This window comes from Vespa mandarinia, chromosome 13 (assembly GCF_050613455.1).
Source record: "Vespa mandarinia isolate Hongniang chromosome 13, ASM5061345v1, whole genome shotgun sequence".
NCBI lineage: Eukaryota > Metazoa > Arthropoda > Insecta > Hymenoptera > Vespidae > Vespa > Vespa mandarinia.
In genome coordinates, this window is record NC_140822.1 from 4,795,858 (window position 1) to 4,819,517 (window position 23,660).

The 23,660-nt window shown below is 25.4% G+C and overlaps 2 protein-coding genes and 1 long non-coding RNA gene across 3 annotated transcripts; all 3 read right to left on the reverse strand.

The window, feature by feature from the left end:
* Positions 1 to 8,273: 8,273 nt before the first annotated feature.
* On the reverse strand, positions 8,274 to 8,790 carry LOC146872613 (uncharacterized). Its single transcript, XR_014982916.1, has 3 exons — positions 8,700 to 8,790; positions 8,447 to 8,579; positions 8,274 to 8,345 (listed from the first exon to the last, which is right to left on the reverse strand). It is a non-coding gene; the product is annotated as an uncharacterized LOC146872613 (long non-coding RNA).
* A 4,398-nt stretch (positions 8,791 to 13,188) lies between these two features.
* Positions 13,189 to 17,713, reverse strand: LOC146872614 (uncharacterized). Its single transcript, XM_085661114.1, has 9 exons — positions 17,555 to 17,713; positions 15,401 to 15,520; positions 15,181 to 15,298; positions 14,797 to 15,055; positions 14,460 to 14,585; positions 13,964 to 14,054; positions 13,684 to 13,829; positions 13,413 to 13,545; positions 13,189 to 13,344 (listed from the first exon to the last, which is right to left on the reverse strand). Exons 1-9 carry the CDS (start codon positions 17,711 to 17,713, stop codon positions 13,294 to 13,296), a joined length of 1,203 nt encoding a protein of 400 aa, XP_085517240.1. The 3' UTR covers positions 13,189 to 13,293.
* An 814-nt stretch (positions 17,714 to 18,527) lies between these two features.
* LOC118448605 (uncharacterized) lies at positions 18,528 to 22,738 on the reverse strand. The gene is made up of 9 exons (XM_085661115.1): positions 22,580 to 22,738; positions 22,073 to 22,192; positions 21,856 to 21,973; positions 21,511 to 21,769; positions 21,288 to 21,413; positions 21,099 to 21,189; positions 20,381 to 20,526; positions 20,092 to 20,224; positions 18,528 to 18,584 (listed from the first exon to the last, which is right to left on the reverse strand). The coding sequence occupies exons 1-9, from the start codon at positions 22,736 to 22,738 to the stop codon at positions 18,528 to 18,530; spliced, it is 1,209 nt and encodes a 402-aa protein (XP_085517241.1).
* Between the last annotated feature and the right edge of the window lie 922 nt (positions 22,739 to 23,660).

A 23,660-nucleotide genomic window follows, 5' to 3' on the forward strand; every position in this document is an offset into this window, starting at 1 on the left:
AGGACTACATAATTCATAATATTTTCTTTTTTGAAATTGTTATAAAATTTTAATGAAGTCAATTTTAAAGTTTTGATATCTTATATCTTATTTCTTTGAAAGATACTCTACATCTGAAGAATGATACAATGTAATTAAGTGAAAGAATAAATTAAATCGATCGTTTGTTTCAACTTTGATTGTATACGATACAAACCGTATATTTCATGTTTGATTGTAAAAAGTTATATAGAAAAACAATTTAATTAATTATTAAAAAAAAAAAAATAATAAAAGAAAAATTAATGGTTCAAATATTTCGTATCAATTTGCATCAAAATTCGAATTGAATGAGAAACAAAAATAGTATAAAATTATATAATATTATGATGAAAACATATATCAATATAAAAATAATTCAGTTATATAAAATATTAACTATTACAATCATAATAAGACGATAGCGTATATATTTAAAATGGATATATTTACCTGATAATATATCGCTATCAATGGTAATATGAAAACAATTATCGCACAAAGTGCGAACAGCTGAGTTTTGATAGGAACTCAGTCCCATCAAAAATTGAACTGGATGATTTGAAAAAAAAAATTGCTGTTCGAAGTATATTAGATCTCTTCGAGACATTTCGAAATGTCTCACGTTCGCTGTAACGAAATGAACAAAAAACATAAAATAATAATTTGAATTATCATCACCGGTAGCAGTAATATTTGTAAAACGAAATAAAAATAGTATCATAATCATCGAGTCTATAGAATAAAATATTATTCTTCCTTTAATAATCGAAGTATCGAACAGTCAGATCATACTATACTTCTATTATAGTCTTTAGTAGTATCGAATCCTTAGCGATATGTGATTCTTCTATGACACCTGATTATATCGATCATCCAAATCAATTTTTCCTATTCAACTACATTAAGCATTTTGATATCGCTGATCACGCTTATATGATTGATATACCTTCTTTTTGCAATGAACATGTAAAATAATATTTAAAGTCATAAAATTTAATTAACCAGAATATTGTTTATCCAAATTAATGGCATTGATAGCTTTTACTAAAAATTCTTGAATTATTTATTAATTAATCGGACATATATTTTTGAATATAAATATAATGCATATATCCTTTCCGAAATAAACATCTACATATCGTATATAATATCGAATTGAGAAAATTCTTTGCGAGAATATGCAAAAGCATCCAATACAGTAAATAACAAATAATTCCTATGGTTAATAAAATAAAATTATTGGTAATTATTATTATTTGGTAAATAAATAAACTATAATATAACAATTCAACATGTAAAATATTATGAATGAAAAAAGATAATGTTAAATAAATAACGTCTCATGTTCCAAAAATAAACAGGAATACATTTCAAATACATGGAGATATTAATGAAATAAAATAAAGATAAAAGAGAACTGTAATAATACAAGAAGATGCATATTTTCAATATCATTTTACTATTATTTATAGTTATTTCATTGAACCTATCCGCAAGTAGGTACACATATAATTTGCATTGGCTCGCGTACTATACTATAACTTTACTTTTAACGTCTAGGTCCTTCTCATCCGTCACAACCCCTCGTAGTCAAGTTTGACACGAGAAAATATTAGTTTAATCTGAAAATTAAATACTCTTTTGAGTTAATAAATGCGTTTGAGAACAATGAAAATTTATACGAAAATCTATAAAAAAAAACGTGTCAAACTAAAGTAAACGATAATATAACAATAAAGAACATATCAGACAGGTGTCATTGACTTGAATCTTTTATAACCAATTGCAAGTTCCTGTCTATCGTATAAAACTGATTAAACTATAATTATGAAATTCTTTCGAAACATAATTAATGTTTAATTTTAGAAAAATATCTAATAAATAGAAATAATCGACACCCAATGAATAGTAAAGATTACTGAAAAATACGAAAATAATTATAGATTATTACAATTCAATACATTATTTTACTAAATACTTTATTTTTAATGACTGACACAAAATTTACAACAATAGGAAGAAAAACTTTTTAAATATTATTTTTTATTTGCATTAAAGATATTGTACTTCAAGAGGAAGATATTCATTTAATCAACCGATAAAAAAGATTAAAGTGATTGATTGTTTATCCCGGACTTTTTCACTAAATGTTTTAAAAAGATATTGAAAAAAACAATTTGTTGTCAAATTAAGATTAAATATAAAATAGTAAATGTTTCAGATATTAAGTTTTAATGTTTATAAAGATGTTTTGCGAAAAAGTAATATAAATAGCAAAATATAAAGTAATACTATTATAAAAATTTACGAACATAATTAATAATATACATTAGCATTGTTATCAAAATTTACTTTCCATACACGTGTCATTTTAAAAAAATTAAGTGCGGTAATATATTAATTATTATAGTAAAAATATATTTAGAATAGATACGTTTACCTGATAGACTGTCTGTAGTATTAGATAAACAATTACCGCATAACATACCAACAATGCATCAACATGATGCTTTGATTCGAACGAAATCTGAGAATAAATTGTACTAATCAATTGGAAAAGAGAAAATTCCGTTCATAGTACGTAAGACATCTTTGTAACATTGTGAAGTATCATTCCTTTAGTGAAAAGAATCAACAAATAAACTATATTCTTTTTTCTTCGTTGTGCATTCTAATTGCCGTTTATTAGTAGGTATAACGTTTTGTTAAATATTAGTACGAAAAAAGTATCATAATCATTGAACCTATAGAACAAAACATATGAATATTATTCCCTTTTCAAAAAATATAATATCGAATACTTGGAAATACGATAAAGTATAAAAACAGATGATTATTTCCAAAGATTTAAAAAAGGAGAGCGATTTAATCTTTGCATTTCGAGAGAAATGCACAGAAGCGTTGCTCGATTGCATCCCATCTCAGTTGATGCCCAACTACAATAAGCGACACTCGCTTAAGAAAAAACAGCAAATGTCAAAATAAACAGTTAAGTCGATTTGATAACGTAACTCCTCATATCCAACATAAGTGTGTATTATAAGTGTAACATAAATGTAAAAGTATTCTGCAGAAATATAAAATGCACTTGTTTTTCCGAAGAAATATAAATATAGTGATTGAAATGACAATTGAAAGAAAAAATAGAACGATTAGAATAAATTGATGGAAATTTTGATAAGCAATATATACTTTACTATATAGGACTCCTATCATGTCTACTACAAGTAAGTATGTTAGATCCTTCTTACGTATAAATAAAATCATCGTAATAAAATAATAAGTCTCATATATTTATCATTGCAAGATAGTTTAACCTTTGAATGTACTATAATAAACCGCTGCAAAAGAATATGCTTTCTGTGCTATCTGGAATTATTGATATGCTTTTAATGTAAATAATTATTTTCGGAAAAAACTTCAATTATAGGATATTACTTACTCCGCCAAAAACTTCGTGCGACACGACAAATACACCACCGATTGAAAGCTCTGACGGTTTTATGCTTTTTATTAATAAAAGTAGTAACAACTTTTGCGTTTTTATAGAAAAATTGTAGAATGGAATATTACACCTGTAGGATAGAAAAATATTTTTTTTTTCACATTAAATATATGATCAACTGCTTACTTGAATATGTCGCTAATTAATTAAACTGAGCTTATTAATCTAGTCGTTTATATCATGATCTTACAATTCTTTGAAAACGTCATCGCTATGATGAATAAGTAATTGTCCAATGTAAAAACTAATGTATATAATAAATACAAATACAGTCATATAAATACAGCATTCAATTGTTTGTCTTGTACTTTGCAATATGGTAGATAATTGAAATATCTGAAAAGACATATATACATATATATACATTCTACAAAATATATATATCATATATTCAGATACATATACACATACATATTTGTACATATAAATATGTATATATATATATATATATATATATATATACATATATAAAAGATATATAAAAGAAATGCTTAAAATAATTGTTGTATCGTGCGGAGCGTAACTACGAGAGAGTTTTCAGATACGCTTCCCGCACCGGACTAGCGATGATACTATTTGCACAAAGAAAGTTCCGCTATCTTTTTCTAATCATCAGAGTTGTAGATCAACTAGTCGCGATAAATAAAGGCGATGGCATTAGGATACTAGCAAGATATTGAAGGCTATCAGCAAAATATCGCTCGTTACGTTCCGTCATATTAATGGGAGAATATAAATTCTTCTGAAGGATCCCGTGAAGCTCGTAAGTAAATGCGAGATAATAGATATAGTGTAAATTATAGTATATTTGTCGAGTTATGATGCAATTGTTGATACGATGTAATTGATATGTAGTAACATGTAGCTAGTCTTGTTGGCTATTTCTGAGAAGTGATAACCATTAATGTAATAAAAATCAAAGGTCTAAATGTTGCGAGTTGGAAAGATTTAAAGTTAACTACTATGATTTTGTGCTCTATATCTGTTTTAGAAACATAGTTGGTGATATTGATAAGATCTGTTTGTCTTAATAATAAATGCGAATGTTTGGATGCGATCGTCTGTACATTTTTTTCGAAATATCCATGAAGACATTAATAATTTATGAAAGGAAAATGAAAAAGGAGGAATTAAAGTAAAAAATACTTGGAACAGGAAAGCAATATTCTTACTCCTACTGGACATGTCGGGATAGTTCATTCGAAATGTTTGACCAATTTCATGCATGATTATTCGTGGTGCCGTGTGGACCCATGAATATTGCATTGATATTTTTGAAGGATAGATACTCGGGTCGACACATTATCGAAAACTAAGTACTTTACTTATAACGCCTAAACTCGGACAAAGGTGACAATATGTTTTATATTTATTCGTTTTCTTAACGATTATTCAAGAAATTCCCAAAGACAGATATACCCACTAGGGACATGTAGCTCTTAGGTGAAAGTACAGTGCGGGGAGATAACTGAAGTTGCGCATGTGTATCAATATACATTTAGGAAATAGTACTGTAGATATTTTAGATTGGGCATGTGTGTATGAACAGTAATAATCAAATATTAACAAAAAATTTAATGTTTAATACTTAAGTACAAATTATAATTAATCATATGCCATTTAAAATAAATAATAATTTATTAAATATTTCAGAGATATTACTTACATATAGGAAATTAAAAAAAACAAGCACCATCGAAATAAAAACTGCGATTAAGTAAATCATTTTGGACAAATTATTCAATAAATCAACAAACCTTGAAAAGAAAAAAATGGAAATTAATTACGATAATACATAATTTAGGTATACATATTGTAAATGGTCAAACTAATGCATACTTTTGCAGAAAATAGCTAAACATATGCAGCTCTGGAAGAAATTGATTTTGTAACAAAAAGATGGTGAAAAATTATTTATTATTATTCTTATTTGTAATCTTTAATATTTTTCATATTATTTTTAGATATTTCCAACATATTTTCGTATACGTTTTTTGGATATATTTTGTAAAATACTTAAAAAAATATTTTACTAATCATTCGAGAGTAATGATGATTAAATAAAATAATTTAAAATTTCTATCAAAATTCAAATTACACGTTTCGAAAATATACAAAAAATTCCGACTTGATCCAACTTTAAAATAAAAGATAACAGCAATTTTGAAAATAACACAAATTTTTTTTAAAGTGCCATACAACCTAAATAATTAAAAATGCTTTGGAATATTTATAAAAAAATTGTTAACTCGAAACCAACATTGTCAGTCGTGTTAAAGCGAAAGACCGAATATTCAAAAAAATTTGTTTAATACAATATTTCGTACTTACTTCGTAATTCTTATATAAAACTTAATTATGTGGACCATCCATTTTCTTTCTCCCTGAGGTGTTGTAATACACCAATTATTTTGTACAAGTTTATGATCATTATTAAATGGTTCACGTATATTCATTCTACAATTAACACGTTAAATAACCCTTACATTCATAAAATGAAATATATTACTATTTTCTATTAAATCTTCTAATGCAGAAATTATAAACAAAGGTTATTTAAGATAAAAACAATAATAATTTTCCGTACATTATAACACGCAATTGGCCACATGCGTGCTGTATTAATACCCAATACCATGAATAAACAATAATCCCTATTGTTATTAAAATAAAGATTACTATTACTTGATAAATAAGCAAACTATAATATAGTAATCCTGCCTGTAAAACACTATTAACAGAAAAAGGTAATGTTAAATGAAAGTCTTCAGATGTTCCAAAAATGTACAAAAGAACGTTCAAAATACTTGGAAACGTTAATGAAATAAGATAGAGATAGAGGAGAACTGTAACAATACAAAACAATGGATATTTGCAATATAATTTTACTATTATATAAACGCATTTTATTTGACCTACCCACAAGAACATATACATATAATTTGCTCTTATTCGTGTACTCTTCCATAATATTTAGTTCCATTTCATTCCTCACGGACTCGTAATCATATCTGATATGAGCAAATAATAATTTGATCTGAAATATAAACATACTACCACGTAAATAATTTTGTTTGAAAAGAATGAAAATTAATGGTAAAACAATAATACGAACCGTTGTTATATTAAAGTAAACAGTAATATAGCAATAAATTATATATAAACCAGGTATCATTGACTCAAATACTTTGATAGACGGTTGCAGCTTCTTGTCTGTCGTGTAAAGCTGATAGAACTAAAATTGTGGAATTCTTTTGAAATCTGACGTTATAATTAATATTTGATCTTATAAAAATAGCTAATAAACAGTAGTAGTCGATTGACGATGGGTAGTTTTGTTTACTGAAAATTACGAAAATAATTATATGACAAATCAATAAATTATTTTACTGAACTGAATACTTTCTTTTATGATTATTACAAAATTTAATATAGCAGACAACAAATTTTTTAAATCTTAGTTTTTATTTGTTTCGAAGATATTGTACTTTTCATATATGACTCAACATAACTAACTTAAAGAAAAGATTAAAGTGATCTTTTGCTTAAACCGGATTTTTTACACAAAAATCTAAAAAAAAATAATAGATATCAATTTGTGTTTAAAATGAAATTAAATAAGTAATAAGAATTTTTTCTAATATTAAATATTAATTTACATAAAAAAGCTTATCAAAAAAGAAAATAGCAGATTATTACGCGATAATGAAATCAAAACTTACCCAAATATAATAAATAACATAATGAAAACAATAATATTACTAATATAATAATATTACTGTTTATTATTATAATATTACTATAATATAATATCACTAATAAAATTTCTATGTACTATTCATGTAATATTTTTAAAATATTAATTAAGTTAATATATTAATTACTAGAATCATATCAGAACAATATCACTATATATTTAAGACATTTACCTGATGCACTATCAGTGGTAATAAATAAAAAACTATTACACCAAGTATGAAAAACTGACTACGGGATCTTAATCCCAGAGTGAATAGGATTAATCGATTTGAAAAAAGAAAATGCCGTTCATAGTAATTCAGACTCTTTGGTAACATTCTGATGTGTCTTGTGTTTACCAAAAAAAGTTGACGAATAAACTTTACCCTTCTTCTTCGTTGTGCATTCTAATTGCCATCTATTACTGTAGGTATAACGCATTTTTATATATTAATACAAAAAAAAGTATCATAATTATTGATCCTATAGAACGTAACATTCGAATATTGCTCCCCATTCGACAATTATATCGAATACTTGGAAATACGGTAAAATATGAAAACAGATGGTTGTTCCCAACGATTGAAAAGAGAGGTGTTGTATGCTTAGCCTTTGCAATTCGAGAGACATGCGCAAAAGCATCGCTCGATAGTAACCCTTCTCATTCGGCGTCCGATCTCCGTACGGGACACTCGCTTAAGAAAAAGCAGCAAATGTCAAAATAAACAGTTTAGTCGATTTGATAACGTAACTCCTCATATCCAACATAAGTGTGTATTATAAGTGTAACATAAATGAAAAAATATTCTGCAGAAATATAAAATGCATTTGTTTTTTCGAAAAAATATAAATATAGTGATTGAAATGTCAATTGGAAGAAAAAATAGAACGATTAGAATAAAATGATGGAAATTTTGATAAGCAATATATACTTTACTATATAGGACTCCTATCATGTCTACTACAAGTAAGTATGTTAGATCCTTTTTACATAAAAATAAAATCATCGTCATAAAATAATAAGTCTCATATTTTTATCGTCGCAAGATAGTTTAACCTTTAAATGTGCTATAATAAACCGCTGCAAAAGAATATGCTTTCTGTACTATCTGGAATAATTGATTTCCTTTTAACGTAAATAATTATTTTCGAAAAAAACTTAAATTATAGGATATTACTTACTCCACCAAAAACTTCGTGCGACACGACAAATACACCACCGATTGAAAGCTCTGACGGTTTTATGCTTTTTATTAATAAAAGTAGTAACAACTTTTGCGTTTTTATAGAAAAATTGTAGAATGGAATATTACACCTGTAAAATAGAAAAATATTTTTTTATTCACATTAAACATATGATCAATTGCTTACTTGAATATGTCGCTAAATAATTAAATTGAGCATATTATTCTAGTCGTCTATATTATGATCTTACAATTCTTTGAAAACGTCATCGCCATGATGAATAAGTAATTCTCCAATGTAAAAACTAATGTATATAATAAATACAAATACAGTCATATAAATACAGCATTCAATTGTTTGGCTTGTACTTTGCAATATGGTAGATAATTGAAATATCTGAAAAGACATATATACATATATATACATTCTACAAAATATATATATCATATATTCAGATACATATACACATACATATTTGTACATATAAATATGTATATATATATATATATATACATATATAAAAGATATATAAAAGAAATGCTTAAAATAATTGTTGTATCGTGCGGAGCGTAACTACGAGAAAGTTTTCAGATACGCTTCCCGCACCGGACTAGCGATGATACTATTTGCACAAAGAAAGTTCCGCTATCTTTTTCTAATCATCAGAGTTGTAGATCAACTAGTCGCGATAAATAAAGGCGATGGCATTAGGATACTAGCAAGATATTGAAGGCTATCAGCAAAATATCGCTCGTTACGTTCCGTCATATTAATGGGAGAATATAAATTCTTCTGAAGGATCCCGTGAAGCTCGTAAGTAAATGCGAGATAATAGATATAGTGTAAATTATAGTATATTTGTCGAGTTATGATGCAATTGTTGATACGATGTAATTGATATGTAGTAACATGTAGCTAGTCTTGTTGGCTATTTCTGAGAAGTGATAACCATTAATGTAATGAAAACCAAAGGTCTAAATGTTGCGAGTTGGAAAGATGTAAAGTTAACTACTATGATTTTGTGCTCTATATCTCTATTAGAAACATAGTTGGTGATATTGATAAGATCTGTTTGTCTTAATAATGAATGCGAATGTTTGGATGCGATCGTTTGTACATTTTTTTCGAAATATCCATGAAGACATTAATAATTTATGAAAGGAAAATGAAAAAGGTGGAATTAAAGTAAAAAATACTTGGAACAGGAAAGCAATATTCTTATTCCTACTGAGCATGTCGGGATAGTTTGTTCGAAATGTTTGACCAATTTCATGCATGATTATTCGTGGTGCCGTGTGGACCTATGAATATTGCATTGACATTTTTGAAGGATAGATACTCGGATCGACACATTATCAAAAACTAAGTACTTTACTTATAACACCTAAACTCGGACAAAGGTGACAATATGTTTTATATTTATTCGTTTTCTTAACGATTATGCAAGTAATTCCCAGAGACAGACATACCAACTAGGGATATGTAACTCTTAGGTGAAAGTACAGTGCGGGGAGATATCTGAAGTTGCGCATGTGTATCAATATACATTTAGGAAATAGTACTGTAGATATTTTAGCTTGGGCATGTGTGTATGAACAGTAATAATCAAATATTAACAAAAAATTTAATGTTTAATACTTTAGTTCAAATTATAATTAATCATATGCCATTTAAAATAAATAATAATTTATTAAATATTTCCAGTATATTACTTACGTATAGGAAATTAAAAAAAACAAGCAGCATCGAAATAAAAACAGCCATTAAATACATCATCTTGGACAAATTATTCAATAATTCAACAAACCTTGAAAAGAAAAAAATGGGAATTACTTGTGATAAAACATAATTTAGTTATACATATAATATATGTTCAAACTAATGCATACTTTTACAAAAAATAGCTAAACATATTCGACTCAGGAAGAAATTGATTTTGTACTAAAAAGATGGCAAAAAATTATTTACTATTATTCTTGTTTGTAATTTTTAATATTTTTTATATTTTTTTTTAGACATTTACGAAATATTTTCGTAACATTTCGTAACATTTTTTGGATATATTTTGTAAAATACTTAAAAAAATATTTTACTAATCATTCGAGAGTAATGATGATTAAATAAAATAATTTAAAATTTCTATCAAAATTCAAATTACACGTTTCAAAGATATACAAAAATTCCAACTTGATCTAACTTTAGATTAGAAAATAACAGCAATTTTGAAAATAACACAAATTTTTTTAAAAATGACAGGTAACTTAAATAATTAAAAATGCGTTGGAATATTTACAAAAAAATTGTTAGCACGAACAGTTGACACTGTCAGTCGTATTATAGCGAAGGTTGGAATATTCAAAAGAAATTTATTTAATACAACATTTATTTCGAACTTACTTCGTGATTCTTGTATAAAACTTAATTATGTGGACCATCCATTTTCTTTCTCCCTGAGGTGTTGTAATACACCAATTATTTTGTACAAATTTATAATCATTATTAAATGGTTCACGTATATTCATTCTACAATTAACACGTTAAATAACCCTTACATTTATAAAATAAAATATATTACTATTTTCTATTAAATTTTCTAATGCAGAAATTATAAACAAATGTTATTTAAGATAAAAAAGAATAATACTTTCCCGTACATTATAACACGCAATTGGCCACATGCGTGCTGTATTAATACCCAATACAATGAATAAAAGAGAATCCCTATTGTTATTAAAATAAAGACTACTATTACTTGATAAGTAAGTAAACTATAATATAGTAATCCTGCCTGTAAAACACTATTAATAGAAAAAGGTAATGTTAGATGAACGTCTTCAGATGTTCCAAAAATGTACAAAATAACGTTCAAAATACTTGGAAACGTTATTGAAATAAGATAGAGATAGAGGAGAACTGTAACAACACAAAAAAGAAAATATTTGCAATATAATTTTATTATATGAACGCACTTTATTTGACCTACCCACAAGAACATATACATATAATTTGCTCTTGTTCGTGTACTCTTCCATAATATTTAGTTCCATTTCATTCCTCACGAACTCGTAATCATATCTGATATGAGCAAGTATTAATTTGACCTGAAATATAAACACACTATCTTGTAAATAATTATGTTTGAAAAGAATGAAAAATAATGCTAAAACAGTAATACGCACCGTTGTTATACTAAAATAAACGTTAATAGAACAATAAATTATATATAAACCAGGTATCATTGACTCAAATACTTTGATAGACGGTTGCTGCTTCTTGTCTGTCGTGTAGAGCTGATAGAACTAAAATTGTGGAATTCTTTTGAAATCTGACGTTATAATTAATATCTGATCTTATAAAAATAGCTAATAAACAGTAGTAGTCGATTGACGATGTGTAGTTTTGTTTACTGAAAATTACGAAAATAATTATATGACAAATCAATAAATTATTTTACTGAACTGACTGCTTTCTTTTATGATTATTACAAAATTTAATATAGCAGACAACAAATTTTTTAAATCTTAGTTTTTATTTGTTTCGAAGATATTGTACTTTTAATATATGACACAACATAACTAACTTAAAGAAAAGATTAAAGTGTTCTTTTGCTTAAACCGGATTATTCACACAAAAATCTAAAAAAATATAATAGATATCAATTTTTGTTTAAAATGAAATTAAATGTGTAATAAAAATTTTTTCTAATATCAAATATTAATTTACATAAAAAAGCTTATCGAAAAAGAAAATAGCAGATTATTACGCGATAATGAAATGAAAACTCATCCAAATATAATAAATAACATAATGAAAACAATAATATTACTAATATAATAATATTACTGTTTATTATTATAATATTGCTATAATATAATATCACTAATAAAATTTCTATGTACTATTCATGTAATATTTTTAAAATATTAATTAAGTTAATATATTAATTACTAGAATCATATCAGAACAATATCACTATATATTTACCTGATGCACTATCAGTGGTAATAAATAAAAAACTATTACACAAAGTATGAACAACTGACTACGGGGTCTTAATCCCAGAATAAATAGGATTAATCGATTTGAAAAAAGGAAATGCCGTTCATAGAAATTCAGACTTCTTGGTAACATTCTGAAGTGTCTTGTGTTTACCAAAAAGAGTTGACGAATAAACTTTACCCTTCTTCTTCGTTGTGCATTCTAATTACCGTCTATTACAGAAGGTATAACGCATTGTTATATATTAAAAAAAAAAAAGTATCATAATTATTGAACCAATAGAACGTAACGTTCGAATATTACTCCCCATTCGACAATAATATCGAATACTTGGAAATACGGTAAAATATGAAAACAGGTGGTTGTTCCCAACGATTGAAAAGAGAGGTGTTGTAGGCTTAGCCTTTGCAATTCGAGAGACATGCGCAAAAGCATCGCTCGATAGTAACCCTTTTCAGTCGCGGTCTGATCACCGTAAGGGACACTCGCTTAAGAAGGAGCACCAAATGTCAAAATACACTATTTAGTCGATTTGATAACGTAACTTCTCATATCCAATATAAGTATGTATTATAAGTGTAACATAAATGATAAAGCATTCTGCAGAAATATAAAGTGCACTCCAATTTTTTTTTTTAAGGAAATATGGATATGGTGATTGAAATGTCAATACGATTAAAAAAATACAATGGAGATTTTGATAAGCAATATACACTTTACTACTTATGATTGTCATCATATCTAATTAATGTGAGTATATTTATATTCTTCTTGAAAAAAAAATAGAATCTTTTCAGCGTATAATAATTGGTCTCGTATTTCCATTGTCGTAAGATCGTTTGGATTTATAACATGCTGTAATAAACCGTAGCAAAGGAAAAAGCTTTTTGTATTAACTGGAATAATGAAATTCTCGTTATTATAAAGACTATTTGAAATTGATTGAAAACAACATTCTACTTACTGTCGCAAAGACTTCGTGCGATGCTATAAATATACCACCGATTGAAATGGCACTTGGTTTTATGCTCCTTATTAATAATAATAATAGCAATTTTTTAGTTTTTATGGATAATTTATAGAATGGAATTTGACATCTGCAAAATAAATATATTTCAGTTTTTTTCTCATATTTAATAATTAATAACTTTTTTATGAGAACACATTTTAAATTAATTCAATTGAATATGGCATTTAGCTGTATATAAATATATGTATGTATATATCAATCTTACAATTCCATGAAAGTCTCATTGCTGTGATCCATAAGCAATTGTCCAACGTAAAAAGTAATATATATAACAGAAATTGATCCTACCATGTAAGTGATATATTTGATTGTTTCGCTTGTACTTTGCAATACCATAGATAATTGAAACATCTGAAAGCAAAGAAAACATTAAAAATTAAAAATTAAAAATAAAATAATAATTTATTATAAATGAAAAAAAAAATATTCCTCTATAATTTTTTATGACATATGCATATGAATCAAATAATTGTATTATTACTCACATACAAAAAATTGAAGAAAACTAGTATCATTGAAATAGAAACTGCAATTAAGTAATTCATCTTACAATAATCGTTTATCAAATCAATGAGTCTTGAACAGAAAATTAAAAAAAGAATTATTATCATAATATATAGTAAAGGAACGTATTTAATATATTGCAAAGATGCTCTTGTGCTAATGTAAAATTTAATAAAATTTAATTCTTAAATAAAAATTTAAGGATGAGATTTTTTAATTGTAAAACAAATATATTTTTTCAATAATATCCTTTCAACTATGAATTTTCTTATACATATTTCTCATATTTCATGTATTCACCATATTGTTCTTAATAACAATGCAAAAGTATATTGCATTATCGTATACCTATGTTTAAATCATACGATTTTAGAATATCTAATATTATTTATTGAAATTCTTTGAAAAAGAGTAAGAGGAAAAATAAAAGGAAATATTTAAAAAATTAATTTCATAAAAATATTATTTCTCACTAACTCCGTGATTCTTGAATAACACTTAATTATATCGATTATCCAATTCCACTCTTCCAAAGATGTTGTATTACACCAATCATTTTCTACATGTTTTTTATTATTTTTAAAAGGTCGATGTATTTTCCACCTACAATGAATATGTTACAAGAAAAATAAATAAAAAACAGAAAAAAAAGGAACGAAAGCAAACAAAACAATATTTACATTTACATACATAATATCGAATTAATCGTAAATTATTTTTTATATCCAAAATTTTTAAAGGAATTATTACCCAATCTAATAGATATTATTTAACATAAAAATAAACATACTTTTTAAATAAAACACATACTTACATTATAACGCTAAATTGACCACATACGTGTTGTATTAATACCCAATACAATGAATAACACGCACTTCCTATTATTCCTATTATAAAAAGTGCTATTATTTGATAAATAAGCAAACTGTAATATATCAATCCCTCATTTAAAACATTATTTACGGGAAAAGGTAATGTTAAATTAATATCATCCGATGTTCCAAAAATATAGAGAAAAACGTTTATTATACTTGGAAACGTTATTGAAATAACATAGAGAATGATGAGAACTGTAATAACGAGAAGATATTTACATCATTGAAATATTGTATGTTAATTATAATTATTTTTTACATGAAATTCTTTTTTCTTTTTTTTGCTTTCCTTTTTTTTGCCTTCCTTTTTTTTCGCTTACCCACTATAAGATACACATATAATTTGCTTCGATTCGTGTACTTTTTCATAATGTTTAATTCCTCCTCGTCCGATAGCACCTCATAATCAAGTTTAAAATGAACGTACAATAATTTCACCTTAAAACGACATATTTTTTCCCGTAAAAATTAGTTTTCTTTCTTTCTTTCTTTTTTTTTTTTTTTTTTTTTTTTTGACAAGAAGAAATAATTAATACGAACTGTTAGTAAACCAAAGTAAACGCTAAAATAACAATAGACGACAAATAGACCAGGTATCATTGTTTCCAGAACTCTTATAGTCGATTGCAGATTGAAGTCCGACATGAAAAGCTGATAAAACTGGAATATATTGTTAAATATAATTCGAAATATTACATGATAATAAATAAATACTGTTTCATATAAATAATTAATATAAAAAGACTGGGATTGTTTAAATCAATGTTTCTCAATTTTTTATCGATCTAATATTAATATAAAATTTGTAAAAATCTAATGGAAACTGGTGTCACTGTATATTGTTTTAAAAATAAGCCTGTATTTATGAGCAACAGCTTTACGAGAACTTTCTGTAAAACTTACGAATTAATTTTAACTTTTTACGCTTCGACGTAAATAGCATTTCACGGCACATTGAAAATTTAATAAGTTGAGAAATGCCAATATATAAATAGTGGTATGAAAAATAACGACATTACTTATTAGTCGATCTAATATAATTAAATTTTCTCGTCACTCTTAAATATTTACTTAATTATTTATTATTTCTGATCATTTCGATACTCTTTAGAAATTATATAGTGTGACAAACGAAAATGAAAGTGTTGAAAGTGGTAGGGAAGTGTAATTGAACCAGTTATTTGAATTTTCTTCACTAAGTTGTAAAAATTAATTGATAAAAAATTATTTCGTTTGGAAGGGGAAAATCTGCACGTAATAATGAATATTTGAAATATTCAATTTTACATTCCACTCGAACAAACTCTCTCTCTCTCTCTCTCTCTTTCTCTCTCCTTCTCTCTCTTTCTGTCTCTCTCTCTCTCTCTTTCTCTCTCCTTCTCTCTCTTTCTGTCTCTCTCTCTTTCTCTTTCTCTCTCCTTCTCTCTCTTTCTGTCTCTGTCTTCTTCTCTCTCTTTCTCTCTCTTTCTCTCTTTTTCTCTCTCTTTCTCTCTCTTTCTCTCTCTCTCTCTCTCTCACTATCATCCCTCTCATCCCCTTAACTCACACACAAATATAAACATCCATACATCATTCTCTCGAAACTCGAAAGTTTTTTCTAAGAAAGCTTAATTATTATCGTTATATTTCATTCTAATTATTACTATTTTTATCGTTGTTATTATTATTATTGATGTTATTGTTGTTGTTATTGTTATTATTATTATTATTGTAGAATGTAAGAAATGAGTAAACCAACGAAACAATATGTATGATGCAGATAAAGAATGTTTAGATAACCATAAATTTAAATGTGCATAGTATAAAAGAAAAATGCTAAAGAAACGATTCTAAGAATGGATATCACAAAAATAATGATTGCGTGACAAGAATATATATGCATGTGTGTGCGCACGTACGTGTATAAATATGTATGTATGTAAATGTGTCACAGATAGATACATATAGATACATACAATACAAAAGAATACAAATAGACGATTAGTCTTTGTTTAATAGAATTCATAGACAAAACTGAAGAATTATTTATATCACTTCTATGTATTTGATAAATATTTTTATTAATTGTTAATAAGTATTTTGTAAAATTAATGATCAATATATAGGTATATAAATACTTTAATTAATATTTATAATAAAATATCAGTATGTAATATAAGTGATCATAAATAGCAGGCTATTTATATTATGGAAAAAGTATATTTCAATTATATTCTTTATATAAATAAATTTGTCGGATAAAGTTAAGATCTCATTTTTTTTTGAATAGCCATCATCAATCAGAGATAAATCATAAACAAATTTAAGATCTCAAACGAGACGATGTTAATAATTGTGATCAAAAATCCATGAAACAATTATCTTTCGGAAAATGAATCCGTTTATGCGTTTTGGAATCGAACATGCTTGGCACTAAACATTTAAATATTATATTTCCTAAAAATGTTTACCGAATAAGAAATAAAAGAAAATAAATAAAAATAAAAATGAAAATAAATCTCCTAAAAAGAAATGAATATCTTAATTGATATGATATTGACAATTTCATCTTTAGATACAATGAAGAATTTCCTTGTTAAATTTCTGATCACGTATTTATTTATTTAAATAGTATTATTAATAATAAATAATAACCTTTGTAAATCGATGATGGATAATCATGATGTAATTACTTGTATTACCTGATGTAATTACCTGATGTAATATCATTGGCGATACGTAAATGGTTACAGCACAAAACAAAAAGAACTGATCATTCGTACTTTGTTCGGGGCGTATGCGTATTATAAATTGCAATAATCGATTCGAAAGAAGAAAATGTTGTTCAAAGTATGCTAGACCTCTCAGAGACATTTTTAATCAGTGAATCTCGTGTTTATTCAAACAAAATAAAGAAGAAACTTGACGTTGCTTCTTCATTACGCATTCTATTTGACCTCTTTTCGCAATAAGTATAACGCTTTATAAAATATTAACACATAAAAAAGAACCATATAATTATTGGAATCCATAGAATGTAACGTTCTAATAATCACCCTCATGATACTTATTTTTTTTTTTTTAAATTATAGTATCGAATACTCGAAGGTACGATGAATTCTTTTGTATGTATAGTAACAACAGATGATCGTTCCCAAATGATTAAAAAAAGGGTTGCTATATCTTAGATATTTAGTTAGAAGAGACATGCGCAGAAATGCGCTTGATCGATTTCAATTCTTTTCAGTCAGCGTCCAACCACCGTAAAGAACAATCACTTAAGAAGAAGCAACATATGTCTAAATAAACAGTGTACTAAAAGATTTTTCAACAAATTACACAACCCGTCGTATTTTTCATACTTGTAAAAAAAAGAAAATCGTTCGAATATAAGCGAAAAGTTTCTTTTGAAAAATTTTAAAACAAATCGATGAATTAAATGTCAATCATAATTACAAGAGAATGAAATAAAATTTTGATGCACAATATACGTGATACTATTGACATAAGTAAGTATATTTGTATTGCTCTAAGAAAAAATGGAAAGTTCTTTTTTTTTAATTATATCTAAATTTGATTGAAATCAATTTTTTTTTTTAATTATACTGTTTTTGTAATTTAAATCAAATAAGTTATATTATTTGATTAATAAATATCATAATTTTTATTGTCAAAAAATAATATAAGATTATAAACGTGGATACTGTAAATACATCGTAAAGAAATATAATGGTTTTTGTATTAACTGAAACAATAGAATTGATGAGAAAAATACTCAAAAAAGAATATTTTAAAAAATAAATAATATGGAGGAATGTAATGTCCATATACATTCCTATATATTTACGTTCATATATACATTTATATATAATATTCTATAGTGAAACTTACGACATTACTTATGATCAAACTAATACATTAATTAATTAATGATTTAGTTATGGTTAAATATTTATTTTTTATGGACAAAGCATGCAAATCCTTCTTTTATATTATTTTTTATAATCTTTAATCATAAATACTTACAAAAAATTATTAATTAAAAAAAGGGTAAGAATAAAATAAATATCGATACTGATAATTCATTTCTATTTATTGAATAGAATGCAATGACATTTCTTTACTAAATTACTAAATTTTTGATTACATATTTTTGATTACATATATTAAAAAAAAAATAATAAATCCACTAATTAAGTAGCTATAATAAAAATAATAATAATCACGTGTACCTTAAGAACAGATAAATTTACCTGATGTAATGTTATTGATAATATAATAGTTATTACATAAATCAAAAACCGGATGCTATGCGTTAAACTTTTAATTTTCAAGGCCATGCATAGTATCGTCGATAATAAATATAACATAATAAGTATATAAAATAATATAAGACAAAAAAAACAAGATTTTATCGATTATTTTGTCAAAAATAATAATTAATAATTGATTATAATACTAAATATCAAATAAAAATAAAAAACAAAAACAAACAAACAAGCAATCTGCTATTTCACGGAAACAAAACACACGTCACAAAAGCGTGTATATGAAAATTAGTAATGAAAGTAAGAACTTTGTTCCTTTTATCGCAGATTTCAAGGAGCGCCATTATACGAAAAATATCAAGAACAACAAAAATGACATTTTGGAGTTTACTCTAATAATGAATTCTGACGTAATTCTTGACTGATATTGATGAATAATGAAGATTTAAACCTTTATCTTTAAAGTAAGATGTTATTTATCGAAATCAAAAAAATTGAAAAATTTCGTCTGGATTAATTGTTTACATAAATCATTGAGAAACCGGAGTCGGTGAACAACCCTAAGTAAGAACGGGACACGTCAGAAAAAACAAACATCTATTTGATAGTAGGTTGTATTTTTAGATAACTTTATCGCATACACAGTTTTTCAAATTTTCTATTCTTGTGAAAAAAAAGTTGAATGATGATAAAAATTGAACACAGTCGAGAATTAAAAGTATCTATGATCAAAAAAACGAATACAATGCATAATTTAACGTTTAACGTCAAACAATTAATACTCAATATAGATAATACATATTTTAATCATTACTATCAACATCTTATTTAATAGATACAATTTCATTGTTGCAATATTATAAGTTATATGTTAACAAATACTATAATATACAGTAGCGAAAGATAATGATTTTTGCATTAACTAAAAGAACAGATTCAATGTTATCAAAATACTTCGAACATCGAGTATTTAATTTTACTTACCATAGAAAAAACTTCATGCGACGAGATGAATATACCTCCGATTGAAAGCACGCATGGTTTCATGCTTCTTGCAATCACAAATAACAGCATTTTTTGTGTTTTTATGGTAAGATTATTAAACGGAACTTGACGTCTGTGTAAAAAAGAAAAGAATAAAATTGTTGAATCTTTTTCCATAAAAAGTAATTAATGATTTATTTATCGGACAATCTGTTGAATAAGATTATTATGTTGCTATTCATGTTAGATAAATAAATAATCAGAGTGACGAAGCTTTATAGAAACGTACAATTCTTCAAAAATTGCATTGCCATGATCCAATAGTTTCTGTCCGACGTAAAAATTAAGGTATAAGATTACAATTGTACCAACAATGATAATGCAACAATCTATTATTTCTAATACATTATGCAATATCTCCGATAATTGAAACATCTGAAAGAAAACCATATGGTATAATTCATATAAAAGAAGAAAAGAAAAATTTCTATAATAATTTTTAAACGGCATATAATGAACATTTACAAAAATAATTAATAGTAAATATTTCGTAATATAAATACTCAGTATCTATGAATATTATATTATCGATATAAATAATTAATATGTCAAGATTGCATTAGTATTTCGTCAGGATTACAAATTATCATAATTTGATATTTACAAATATTGTAATTAAAATATTAACAGTTTTGGTATTAATCGGTGTTATATTGACAACGTGCTATATTACATATTGATATTTTTTATTATAAATACTAATTAAAAATATTTTAAATACTGATTGAATAAACAGCAAAAGTAGGTCAGTATATATAAATATTTTGATCAAATAATTTTACCGAGATACGTCATCAATGTAATATCAGTTATATTATCTACTAATATTTTTTGTTATAAATATTAATTATTTATTTAAAATACTAATGAAAAATTTATAAAATACCGATCGAATAAATGGCAATCTACTACGCATATGTCACTTATTGCAAATATATTTTACTTACATAAAGAAAATCAAAGATAACGATCAGCATCGCAAAAAAACATATTATTATGTAAGTTCTATTGGAAAATTTGTTTAACAAATCAACAAACCTTAAACAAACAAAAAAGAACAAATGAATTACAATGAGATGTAATAAAGGAAAACGAAAAACAAAAAAGAAAGAAAAAAAAAATTTTGTTCAACTAACTCGATGGCTTTTGTATAACGTTTTATTATATCGACTATCCAATCATATTCTTCACGAGATGTTCTATAATACCACGAACTTTTTATATATTTCTGATCCTTTTTAAATGGTTGACGAATTTTCAGCCTAAAAATAGTACGTTATAAATTGCATATTCTCTTTTACAATTAATATTTGTAACAAAAACAAATATAAATAAGTATTTCACAAATTAAACACCTACATTATAACGCTGAATTGACTGCACGCGTGTTGTACAAATATCAAATACATAGATATAAACAAACTGGCTACTGTTATTAAAAGAAAGATTAATATCACTTGATAAATAAGCAAACTATAATATAACGCTCCTGGTTTTAATACATTATTAATGGATAAAGGTAATTTTAGTTCATTATCATCCAATTTACCGAAGATGTAAAAGAAAATATTTAAAATGCATGGAAATATAGTTAGAAATACATAAGAGTTAGAGAAAACTAAAACAATAAAAAATTGTATATAATTATAATATCATAATTAAATTTTCTTCATTAACATTGGCATAGACAATTGACATTCTTACCTATGATAACATACATATACAATTTGCTTTGTTTTGTATAATTTTCAAAAATATTCAATTCATTCTCATCCGACAGCTGATCGTAATCATCCTTAAAACGAGCAATTATAAATTTCATCTAAAATTAGATGATATTATTTTTCCGTAGTTAAATATTTTTTGTTTTTTTTTTTTTTTTGTTTTTTTAAATATGAAAAAAGGAAAAATATATACTAACTGTTACGAAGCCAAAGTATGATGTACTATAACCATAAAGAATACATATCCCCGATAATAATTTTTGCAGTACTTTTATGGTGACTTGTGATGTCATGTCCAACGTGAATAGCTGATAAAGCTGAAATAAAAGTACGTATTGACAATTGTGGTTATATATTAAATAATATAATTAGATAAAATAAGAATTAAAGCAAAATAAAAAAAAAGAAAAAGGAAATAGAATAACTAACGTAAATATAATAATAATAATAATAATAATAATAATAATAATAATAATAATAATAATAATAATAATAATAATAATGATAATTATAATAATAATAATAATAATAATAATAATAATAATAATAATAATAATAATAATAATAATAATAATATAATAATTATTATTATATAATTACATAAAAATCTATCTTTTTATAAATAAAAATATAAATAATAATAACTACATAACGATAATTAAATAACAGATTCTTATACGAAATATCAAAATAAGAATGTTTACCTGATACACAATCGCTGGAAATGAAAAAATTGTTACAGTAGAAACAAGAAACAACTGCTCGTTCGAACTTTGAGAAGGCCGCAAACCAATCAATAATTGAACTAATCGGTTTGTAAGAAAGAAATGCCGTTCGTAATAACTTAGACCTCTCAGGGACATTTTGATATATCTGAAGATTACTACTGAATTGAAGAAAATAAAGAACCCTACGTTTCTCTTTCATTACGCATTCAAATTGCTTTTTATTACACCCGGTAACAGGAAACGTTTTTGAAAATACAATTAAATCTATAGAACGCAACTTAAAAATTTTTCTTTATTTTCTTTATTCTCATAATACCAAACACTTTGTAATACGACTTGCGTGCCACATATGTGTTTAAGCAGATGGTAATTCTCAGCAATTAAACAAGGGGAGATATACCTTTTACTGTTAATTTTCACGGACATGCGCAGTAGAGTCTGCTAACTGAAACCATTGTCAGTCACTCACTGACCACGATCTAAAACATTTGCTTAAGAAGAAGCTAACAAATCGATACGAAAACATTAGTGAGGTATAGTTGATTATATCGATTACGTGACTCGTCAAATGTTGTATAATTGTAAAAAAAAAAAAACATTTTGCAGAAAGTGAATGCACTTTACAAAAAAAATTGATTATATGTAATATTGAATTTCATTATATTTTTATTATATTGAAAATCTATATGTGGACATGCACAATGAATAATTTCATCTTAAATACCATAGTCTTGATTAATACAAATGAGAATATCTCATGAATAATTAAATCTTTTATACACAATAAAAAGGCATATATTTGCATCGTTGTTATATCAATTAGACTAAATTCACACGAAGATACATAGCATAAAAAAGACCGTTACAACTATGGATGAGCTGTAATTAATTAATTATTTATTATTAAATATTATATAATTAATTAAATACTAATTCATTTTTGAACAGAAAAAGTTTAACAAATCAGAGTAAATATCCTCAAATTTTATTTATTTTCAATATAACTTGGATAAAAATTTTTATCGAATGAGAAATATAAAATAAAATATCTTAAGTG